Below are 11,266 nucleotides of genomic sequence, written 5' to 3'. Positions count from 1 at the left end.
TCCTCCATGGCTCTGCCTGGCTCCTGCCTGGCTCTGGTTCCAGCTTTCTTCCCCAAATCCTGTGTCAGTGAGGAGCTCAGTCTCGGTGATGGTGTCACCAACCTCTCCATGAGGCTCATTCATGCTTTGGAAATTGGGATGGAAGAGAACATCYCCTCAGAAGCCTTGATTGCAGCATAAAAGGTTCTGCAAAGTAGGCAGTAGGCACACTGCTGGAGGTGTAGCTGTGATAGGCTCTGAGCAAGCTGGGGAGTCCAGGAAAGGGGACTGTTTTTAATGAGGTTAAGGATTCAGTTGAAAAAAATTGATGCTTTTGAGTGCCCAGCCCTTCTTTGAGTTATGTGCAGATGGGTCTGCATGATCCAAAGCTGTTAACTTTTGAAACATGGAGCAGTTGCTCTAACAACAGGTTTTTCCCTTCCTTTCCCTTCCTAAAACAAATCCTTTGTTTTACCTTTGGAGACTCTGCTTTGGGATGTAGGCTTGTCTGAGTCTCTCAGAGACAGGGATTGCAGTGAATTTCTGCAGACTACCTTCAGGTTGTCTTGTCACTTTTCTCTAGAAAGAAATTTGTGTTTGGAAAGGCACGTGTATCCCAGCAAACTTGGGTCATGCTGGCTGCCTCCCTGTTGGGGCAGCCCCATCGTGGCAGGACAGAAACGCTCAGGAAAGGGGAGGGACAGATGGAGCTGTTCTTGCCTGTGCCARACCCGCTCCTGGCTCTGAGAACTCAGTCCCTGACAGAGATGTGGGGCCAGGCAAAGYCCCCTGCAGCTCCTCTGCTCCGGGTCCAGTGTCACCATGTGCTCAGCACGTCACTGTCACTCTGTGACTGCAGCTCCTCTTCTTCCYAAGCTCCTGCTGGCCTGCTGGCACAGCCTTCTGAGCATGAGGGGGGACAGGGAGAGTGGAAAGGGGCACTTCCCTACAGCTTGCCAAAAAAATGATCTCGTTCTACATGCTGGCTGCKTAGATGAAGATGTGTCTTCAACTCCTCGCTCACTTGGCTCCTTTTGCTGGGAAAGTAAAGGTCAAGTTGCAGCCCCTGAAGGTGGGTCTAACGGTACAGGCTGAGGTTTGCAGCTCTGAGGTTTTTATTTTGGCAAATGAACTTATAGAAAATCATCTAAGGAAGCAGAATTGCCCAACAAAGGAAATAACAATATCTCCTTTTTGTGTGTGTTTTTGTTTTCCCCTGCAGTAACCACAACTCTCTCCTCCTGGTCCGGGCATGCCAGAAAATGCAACGAAACAGCCAAGTCCTATTGTGTCAATGGAGGGGTGTGCTACTACATCGAGGGGATTAATCAGCTGTCGTGCAAGTAAGTGAGTGGAGTTCTTGTGTCAATAGGGAAATTTCTTGGCRGAGGGAGAGGAGACCTTTGTGCAACTGCCAGAGTGGGGGGAGCTCTGAAATTCTCCTGGCATTTGCAGTTTGAGCTATGCAGGTTCAGAAAGGGGCACTAGAGGAGCAGGGGTGGGGGGCAAGGACTCGTACTTTCCTTTTTTGTGTGCGTGCCACTGTTCACTTTTCCTGGCTTTTCTCCTTCTAAGAATATGTTTGTCCTGGCTGTTTCTTTTCCCTTTCTCCCCTTTCTCCTCTGCAGCTTCAGGGAAAGCTGGGTCCCTTTTGCTTTCCCTGAGCTGACACATCAGGGGGACTTTCCCCAGGCACAGCCCCCTCCCTCCCCYGAGACTGGAGGGGTCCCTTGCTGAGAGCTGCCCCTGACCTCTCCTGTATCCCACAGACYCAGGGTTAGCACAGAGCTGTTCTCCTCTCTGTGCAGCTCTGTGCCCACTGGGGGATGTTTATTTCCCCCTTCAAACCTGCAATAACAACAAGAGATACATACGGAGTTATCCTTAAAATGAAATGGTTTGAAGTGGGGCTGCACAGCCTGAGGGATGTGGAATGGGATGTGAGACTTTTTCACCCCTGGTTCAGAGCCAGACAGCCCAAAGGCATCTCACAGCTCACCCCCAAGCCCGTGGATGAGCTGAGCAGTGGGACTGCCAGCGCTGGGGATGGAGGTACCCCGAGCACACCTGTACCTGCCCYGGGCTCCTGCAGACAGAGCAGCAGCTGGTGCCCTGGGAGAGCCTTCACTGAGCAGATGGAATCCCCTTCTGAGCTTCCCAGTGACCCAGGCATCCCTGCCCAACCTGGAGAAGCCCAGAGCTGGCAATTTTCTCCCTTTGGAGCCCASAGACCTCTCAGCACGGACACACAGCCCAAGGAATCCACAGCTGTGGGTGTCAGCCCAGCACTGCTGCAGGGTGGGATGCTCATCAGACACCTCAGCTCCTCAGGCCTTGGAGGCTGCACCTGAACAGAGCCTCATCCTTGTGGAAAGCCGAGCACAGCTCCTCCCTTCTCCCAGCACTCCTTTATTTCAGCAGAAAAGGCCATGTGGAAACGCACCCTGCTGAGCTCTTGTGCTCTCACTGCCCAGGGCAGGGTCAGCTGTGGTGAAGGAGCATCTCCCAGGTCTCCCAGACTCGCCCCTTAGACACAGAAAGAGCTGGGTAGGATGGAAAACAGAAGCTGTGGCCTTCACATTTCCCGTGTGCATGGAGTGGCAGCAGCTCTGTCCACCACAGCRCTGTGCTTTGTTTCATTGTCACTGCCATTGGGTTCCTGTGGCACCGTGGGCTCACCTGGTCAGTGTTCCCCAGGAAACAATGGAACCAACAGGAAACAACAGAGGTAAGCCCCACATGAGTGATGGAACTCACAGCCACTGCTCTGGGGTAGCTGCAGTCCAGGAAGGACCAGCAGTTCCAATCTTTATGTTCTGGAAAGGGCTGAACCCTTGAAGCCTGCGGGAGTGTGTGCATCAACTTTTCTTTAAGCAAAGTGGTCGTGCCAAAAGAACACATTTCAAGGATCTTTCTTTTGGGAAGAACTGAAATCCAGATCAAGATTCAAACTGGATCAATTTCTAATTACAACAAGAGTTGTAACACAATTCCTGCCATCCAGAAGAATCACTTTTTCCTTTTGAAGGATACTGTGGTAGCTGTCAAATGTCTTCAGCAGACAGACTGTTTTAACCAAAGTAATTCCAGYCTCCTGAAGAAACAGCCTTACCTTCCAAGCAGGCTGCTCTGACAGCTGAGGAGCAGAGGGAAGGCTCAGTGATGGATTCCATCAAGATTTTGCATGCCACACAAAACAGACCTAATTRTTTCATATCATTTGAAAGCCTGAATTCCTCACTTGCAGATGGTGAAATGGTACTCTTTTCTGGTGAGTTCAGATATTCCATTTGCTAAAACCAGATGGGAATTGAACAGGCGTGTGTGGAAGGGCAGGGAAGGGCCACCCAGAAGGAGGTGCTGGGAAGGTCTGCCCTGTCACTGCTCATCTGCCAGGAAAGTGGTTCCATGCTCACAGAAACCCGGGGTACCCCAGTGCCTTCCACACAGCACAATCACTTCTGATCTCACTGCTTGAGGAGATCTTTGGGTGCTCATTCTCCTCAGGTGCTTTTATTATTTAATCACAGACTGAAGATAAGTAAACCTGGCTTTTGAAGTGGTGTAATGTTAGAGTTTCTGGATTCTGGAGGATAATAGTTATTGAGGAATGAGGAAGCATTTGAACCTAATGTTTCCCATGAAATTGTYTCTCCCAGTGACATGGGTGATTCTTAGGAAGATGCTGATGAATAAACAGATGCCACCTTTGCTGCAAACAAAGAGCTGACATGTTCCACAGCTTCATCCTTGCACCAAGACAGAAGATCTGCTGCTGTGCCTTGTGAAAGGTGCAACAATACARACTGGCACGAGAAAGGAGAGGAGGCAAAGGTACAGGCTTCAACCTTCATTTCTGATCTCTGCAACAGCAGCCTTGGCCCTGCAGCCTCACTGTGCCCCTGAGCCAGGARCATGGAAGAGATCAGCAGGTTCTGCTCACAACCTCCTCAGCTGCTTTGGAGAGCAGGAAGAGCCCCTGAGCAGCTCCAGCCAGGACCAACACGTGTCCATGAGCTGGTTCCATGCCACTCTTCCCATCAGCAGGGCCTTGGGGATCTTCTGGCCCCCTGTGCCTGCTTGCAGCCCTCCCTCACTGGGTGCTCAGGGGATTCTACCCCCCAGCACCTCAGTGATGTTCCCAGCCTTTCCAATGCCAGCTACCAGGATTTTAGAGTTTTCTTGTTCACCAATTGCCACCATCCCWTGATCAGCTTCCTGGAGTGGGTTCCATTCTTGCAGCTGTCCAGAAGCACAGGAAATCCTTCCTGTAGATGTTCCCCCTGGCAGTCTGGACCAAAAACAGCAGATGAGTTCTCAAATCATTTCTTCTGCTGATGTGGTTCATGCTCGATTTGCTACAAATACTGCCTAAATTGGCAGCTGGCCTTTTATTATTATTTTATAAYAAGCTTCCCAGAAACGTGTTCCTCCTGGTCTTCTAAATCCTGAGGAACAAAGCATTTGCTTGTAATCCCACTTCCTCCCTTCCTTTTCAATACACTTCAGATAGACCTTGGACAAAACATTTTCTTAACTGGAAGAGCCCAGAATGGACTTGGAGATGTTCCAGAAATTGTGTCTTTCTGGATTGTGTGCGTGCATAATTTTGTCCTTAATTTGAAGTAAATTCTACACATGCTTGCGTCAAAGGAAACCTGAGCATGAAGCAATCTTTGCCATTATCCTGACTCTGCAAACAGACCATCTGGAATTTACGTGGGACAAGTGGGATTTGCCTCTGATGTTCTGCGAATTTTCAGCATAAACCTGGGAGCCACATGCAGACAGAACCGACTCAGCAGGGTCTGTAAATGACAAAACCTCGGGATCTGGACTGGAAGAATTCCTCGACCCTTCTCCAGACCATTCACTGTGAGAGGCCTTGGGAGCTGGACTGGCAGGGCAGTGACAAGTTTGAATAGAACACATCGAGGTGCCACAGATGATGGGATGAACACAAGCAAGTGTCCAGGCCTGGAGCTGGKCTGGGACACAGGACAGCCCTGCCTGGTTTGTTGTGTCCAGTCAAACACAGTGTTGGGATGAATGGCAGCCTCTGCTCTTGGATCTGCCTCCATCCTGGAGCCCATTGGATCCTTGGCACAATTCAGAGCAGCTGGAGGCTGCTCCAACCTTTTATTGCTGGGTGCCCCAAAGGGCTGTGCTGTCCAAAGAGCACAAATGCTCTTTTCCCCAGTTTGGTCTTGGCACAAATGCTCTTTTCCCCAGTTTGGTCTTGGCACACATTAGGTACAGTCGGGGCCTTCCCAGCCCAACAAAGCAAGCAAGTCAGGTCTCATCATTGCAGAGTCTTCTCCATCTGCTAAAAAGCTCTTCATGCATCTTTTGTGTGGTCAGTGGACTCAAAGTAAACTGCTCTGGGCCAGGATGTTGTGTGGGATCAGAAGAATTCAAGAGTATTGCAGAGCAACAGCCCCATACCATGCTGGACCAGTTGTGCTCGCAGGAATCRGGCTGRRGGATTCACAAATGCTGACAGACAARCAGACCMTCTGGGTTTGGRGTGACAGCTCTGCGTTACGTGAGGGACTCAGGTCAGAGGCTGCAGCACCTYGGGCAAAACGTGGAAGTCAAGGAGAGAATAAAAACACAACTAAGCAAAAGGAGGAAAAAACAGATAATTTTAAAATTAGTCAATGAATGCAAGTCATCAATTTTCAAAATCACATGTTCACCTCCTCCAAGTGCATTGTTTCCTGCAGGTTTTCCCAGGAAAGGCAAAGACCCTTCTGAAGGGCTGGCCACACTGCCAGCTCCCCTGTGTTTTCCCAGAGCACCATCCAAAGRAGTGACCATCACAGGGACCCTGTATCCCCTGTGGTCCTCCTGGCAGCACTGTTTGCTCAGCTGCCTGGTGGCATCTGGAGCTGTCCCACCCCTGCCCATGTCATTTGGTCAGCACGAGCTGCTCACAGCACAGCCCCAAGGACATCACTTTGCCATGGATGCATGAGCAGCTCCGTGGGGAGGTGTTGCAATGTCCTTGGAAATGAAGAGCTAGGGGTGAAAATCTCCACATCCTGTTCCAAATCCCCTGAGCCAGCCAGGACTCGTTGCTGGGGTTTTGCATGCTGTTTATCTTGGGTGGTGAGATCAGGTGCCTTTCCAGGTTCAAGTGGCCCRTCTGTGCATCCTGTTCCGTGCTCTGGGGCTGTGTCAGAGCCTTGGGGCCATCAGAGTGTGGGAGCTGATGCTGCAGCAGCAAAGGCTCGCTGAGGGCAGTGGCACTGATCCCACAATGCTCCCTCAGCTCAGCCAGACTGCGCCATTGTCATCACCGAGCCAGCAGTGGACATCCCTGAGCTTTGGGCTCCACTCTGCAGCAAACATGCCTTGATTAGCTGCTCTGGAGAAGGCCTTTGCGTTTATTCTGGTTGCTTTCTTTTCTTCCCATCAGTGATTTCGTGGAGTCCAGCCTTTTGTGGCTCTCCAGAGCCTGATCATCTGGGACTGGTCAGGGGACAATGACAGAACTGTCTTCTTTTTCAGCCCTTCCAAAAAAAACAACATGCTTGAAACATTTTTTTTCCATTTGCTTACATCAGTGCGTTGTGTCCTTCTGCTACAGCTTGTCTTTTTTGCATTATTTTGAAGCACCTGCTCATTCACATTCTTCTGTAGCTTCTTGCTTTATGAGAGCTACTCAATTGGGTATATTTTAATTAAGAGCTGGGGGTGCAGAGGAAATGTGCCAACCCTTAGATTTGGAGCAACAGCTGGGCTAATTTTTTTAGCCCGTGCTTCCAGCATGAACATTACAATAATGAATTAATTGTAGCACATAATAATTAACAATGATTATTGCTCTGTCCCGATACAGGGCAAAATGTTGAAGGTCCTCAATTTTCATAAATAAGTACCCAGCAAACATCATAGAAATGAGTCATTCAAACCATTTTGGTTTGTACTTGATATGCATTATTTGACTGATCATCTTACTACATTTTTGTTACCATGCAAATATCTCACTGCAATTCATCCTGAACCCAGGAGCAGAACTTTGCGGATGTTTTCAAAATGGGGTTTAAAAAAAAAAAAAGTCGAAACTAAAAGAATTGGCCATTTTCCAGCAATAATAGAAAACAATCTGGACAGAAAAATCCCTCACCAGCTTTATCAATGGCATTTGCAAGTAATCTTCAGAGGCAGCAATCAGACACAGAGGGATGGAGTTAGGCAAGGGCAGTTTTGGGATTCTCCACTCAGGCTACAGAGGGGACAAGGTCCTGTCTGCAAGAGGTTGGAGCAGCCTTGTGTCTCCCCAGGACCATTCCCATGGACACACCCTTGTCCACTTCCATTGGCCTTTAGGGAGAGACCACTGGGCCTCCGTGAGTGGACCAGAAAGTCCAGAGGTGATTTTTTCAGGAATGACCCACCATCTATGTAGTCCCTGCAGGAGTTTTTCAGAGAAAGAGGGACCTGGTTTTGCTGGGAGAGGCAGCCAGAGCCTCTTGGCTGGGGTCAAACGTGCAGGAAGAAGGATGCTGTGATCAAAGCCCAGCTCACAGCCCTGGACTTCAGTGAGCTTTAACTTCCAGGGCTATCCCTTGCTGAAGATGAGCTGCCCTTAGCACAGATTTTAATGCTGGAGGGATGCTCTCCACTGCCCTTCCTGTCCAGACTGGGAGGCTCATGTGCCCAGCACGCTGGAAATTTCTTTCCTTGAAGTCACATCTGGGGCCATAGTAATAAATAATAAATTATCTTCAGCAGCCTAGAAGTTAGAGACAGCTAAAAAAATAAAGAACCAAAAGCACTGAAAGCACTGCATGCTCTCAAAGGTCTTCTGGTCACTTCCTCTGCCGGCAGCCTTGCTTAGGAGGAGCCAGAACCCAGGTATGCCAGGGTGGCACATTGTACCTTGGCAGCTCATACACAAGCTTGGGAGGTGACAGAAGGTGCTCTTGTTCAGGAGGGCTTTTTCCCTGTCACTTCTCCCASTGCTGATTCACTGAGTAAGTAAAGATGAAAAGCCTGGGCTGTCCTAGACACAGAGAAGAGTTGTCTACTGCCTTCTGTCTAGAGAGCTCTTCTCCCCACCCACGCTCGGCTGACTGCAGAGATCTGAAGATGGACAATATGGTAGCTGTCATGGCATCAAAGCTTCTTTGACACCTTTTTGTTCTGTTTTTTCACTTCTTACCMATTTCYTTCTCCAGGCTTTTATTTCCTTCCRCCAATTTTCCCATAATTTTCAGTCTTTCCTTAATGGCACACAGCTTCGGTCACACTGGAGCTCCAGCCTTGGCTGACCTCTWGCAGATGTGCACCTGAGATAGTTTTAAATCTCTTCTGACAAAACACCCCTTTTTGGGGTGGGTGGGACAATTGCTCCATTCAGCAGCACCCCTGATGCCCTTCAGCRTGCTCACAACATCCAGGAAATCTCAGATCCCAGACTGATGGGAAGCACGTTGCAAGTTAAACTGGATTCTCCTGAAGACTCTGTGAAGAAGTTMCTGTCTATCTCAGAGGAGATGAATAAACTTCGAAAAGGATTCAGAAGACACCTTCTCTTTTGRACTCCTTGCTCAAGACCCAGTGCAATGTCTGAAGGGTTTCTGCCTCCCCAGGGCTGTGTTTGTGAGCCTGTGCCACCCAGTGCCTCAGCTTTGTGCTCTTTGATTGACACCAGGGCACCTTCCTCACTTCTCTGCTTCATTGCAGGGAAGGTCAGCAGGCCTCGTGTCTGATGGTCACCCCTTGGCCTGGGCTTTCCTTGGGAGCTGCCTTGGCTCTCTGGAGCTGAAATCTCCCTTTCCTGTGCCCCAAGATGAATGTTCAAGAAAGAGAAAAGAGGGCAAATTTTTCCAAGATATTTGCCTGACCAGGGAGTCCAATTTTCAGCTTCAAAAGTGACGTGGACACTGAGGGACTGAAGTGTACACCTGGAGAGCTCAGTGCAGCCTCATGCAGAGCCATGCCCTAAGGTTCTCCATGAGCAGTTTGGGGTGCACGAATAGCCCAGCACACCCCCACTTAGAGCTGTGAGYACAGGTCCCAAAAACCCAGACGCTGACCCACATTTGGTCACAGGCACTGAGGGTGCAGCTGGGATTTTGCTCAGCTCAGGCCTACACAAACTGCAGTGAAATCCAGCAAGAGTCAAGTGCCAGGTCAGTGTAGGTCCATGAGGAAGTAGAACTATCAAAAATCAAAGTTTTCTGCATGGAGTCTTGACCTGAACCTGGACCTGGAGCCAGACCTGGACCTGCCCCACCCCACCCCAGCAGATGCACAGGTTGGGAGCAGTCCCCTGATGTTGTGCTGTGGCTGCTCCAGCCTCTTGCTGTCCTTTGCAGTGGACTGACCCTGACATCAGACTGGGCCTCTGATTCATCTGCGTTTTACTGAGGTGTCCTTYGGTCCCTTCCTTGCTGACCACTTGAAGATCACTGCAGGACAGTGAGATCTGGTGGGTGCTATCTGAGAGCAGGGAAGGTCTGACATGTACCAAGTGCAGAGCTGGCAGCTCCACTCACAGAAAGTTGAAAAACAGATTTAAAACCCTCTTAAACTTGGAGAAAAGAGAGTTTCTTGAGAAGGGAAGGAGTGAGTTGTGGCCCAGGGAGGTGAGARCTGGGACTTCAAGGAAAGCAGGGATAATGTGCAAGACTATCCAAGGAATATCCAGAAGAAAAATGTGAAGTGAGGGAAAGAGAGAAGCCCCTTGGGGAGAAGTGTTTGTCCTCACCAGGCTGGGCTGCCATGGCTTCCCAGGCTCACCTGCAGTGGGTCCCAGGGCAGAGGGTGCAGGTGCTGCTCACCTTGGGTGGTTCTGCTGCACCCCTGCCCATGTCCCTGTGCTCCCCAAGCCTGGCTCAGCTGGGGCATGCTCTGGGGAGCTACTGATGGGCTGGGCCGAGCCTGGTGGCCCTCATCTGCTGGGCACCTTCCCTGCCAGCTGAGCACTGTGTGAAAGTGTGACTGGTGCACATCCCACCCMGCAGGTGACCTGGGCCAGCACAGCCTGAGAGAGCCCTGCATGTGGACAGCGTGTGAGAGCCCTCTGGCTCAGCTTCCTTCTCTGTCCCTTCCTCTGTTACAGAGACTCTGCTCCTGCTTTCCCTCTAACCCCTCCGTGCCCCTTGCCCTGCAGCACCCGTGGGTGCTTCTGGGGTGAGCATGGGGACACGCTTTCCACGCCCAGTGCTCRCTGTCACCTGAGCAGCTGCTCACTGCTCTGTAGTGCCTCTTGCCACTCTACAGAGCAGCTCCACAGTCTCTGAAAGCAGCACCCAGCCCATCTCAGTCTCACTGCCAGGGGTGCTGCTAACAGGTGAGGAGGCAGAGCAGGACAGAGCAGGAGGGGTTTGGCTGCCTGCTGAAGACCCAGACCTGAACCAGAGCTGGAACACTGACACTGCAGGTGCCTTGTTAAAGCACAACAAAGAGTAAAAACACATGAAAAGCCTTTATTTTTCCCATTCATCACAATGCATTTTTATTTCTGACCTTAGCCTCAAGAACTGTGCCAGACATGTTCTGTGATTTCTCCCCTTTTCCCCCTCCAGATGTCCAAACGGATTCTTCGGACAGAGATGTTTGGAGAAACTGCCTTTGCGATTGTACATGCCAGATCCTAAGCAAAGTATGTTTGAAGACAAAAAATGCACCACACTACTTAAACCCTCCCGGGCACAGCGGTGGATGTAGAGTGGTCTAGTCAGGGATGGCTCTTGGTGTCAGCTTTGGGCAGGGCTTAGGGCTGCAGGTAAGGGTGAAGGCTGAAAGCAGACAGACAGGAGCCRTGGAAGGGATCAGAAGGGGCCTCAGTTCAGCCTGTTTGGGTGTCATTTTGCTATCTTGTTTCTCTCTTTCTGGTTTTCTCTCTTCCGGTAGGTGTCCGATCGAATTCACAGGAGACCGGTGTCAGCATTTCGCAATGGTCAGCTTCTCCAGTATGTCTCCTTCTACTTCTCTCTCTCCTCGTTGTTGTAGCTCTGTGTCATGTCCTTAAAGCAGGTTCTTCTGTTCTCCACGAGCCCTCCTCCTGTCTTGKGCACTCCCAGCTCTGCTTGGTCCTCAGAGGAGCTGTGACCGTGTCCAAGAGGAGAACTGGGGCTCTTGTTGTCTCCCCATTTGTTAGAATGGGCTCTGCTGTCATTTCTGATTGAACTGAATGCTGCTTGCTCCTTTCAGGCAAACGAGCTCAGGGTGATGTGCTGGGTGTGTGTGAGATGAGCCTGTGCTGTGTGTGGAGCTGGGCCTGCCAGCGTTGCTGTCCTGACATGGATTGTGCTGGGCAGGGCAGGATTTG

At 50.4% G+C, this 11,266-nt stretch overlaps 1 protein-coding gene across 3 annotated transcripts in view; it reads left to right on the top strand.

Annotated features, from left to right (window-relative positions):
• The window catches only part of NRG2 (neuregulin 2), an 85,191-nt gene that overhangs the window by 53,682 nt on the left and 20,243 nt on the right, over positions 1–11,266 (top strand). For all 3 annotated transcript variants that reach the window (XM_057377677.1, XM_057377674.1, XM_057377678.1), the window contains 2 exons: positions 1,202–1,322; positions 10,521–10,597. In XM_057377677.1, coding sequence (XP_057233660.1) covers positions 1,202–1,322; positions 10,521–10,597 — 198 coding nt within the window. The remainder of the gene's footprint in view (positions 1–1,201; positions 1,323–10,520; positions 10,598–11,266) is intronic.

Source organism: Malurus melanocephalus, unplaced genomic scaffold, assembly GCF_030028575.1.
Source record: "Malurus melanocephalus ecotype Western Australia unplaced genomic scaffold, MMel_1.1 scaffold_321, whole genome shotgun sequence".
Taxonomy (NCBI): domain Eukaryota; kingdom Metazoa; phylum Chordata; class Aves; order Passeriformes; family Maluridae; genus Malurus; species Malurus melanocephalus.
The sequence above is the reverse complement of the archived record's forward strand: the minus strand, read 5'-3'. Positions and strand labels throughout refer to the sequence as shown.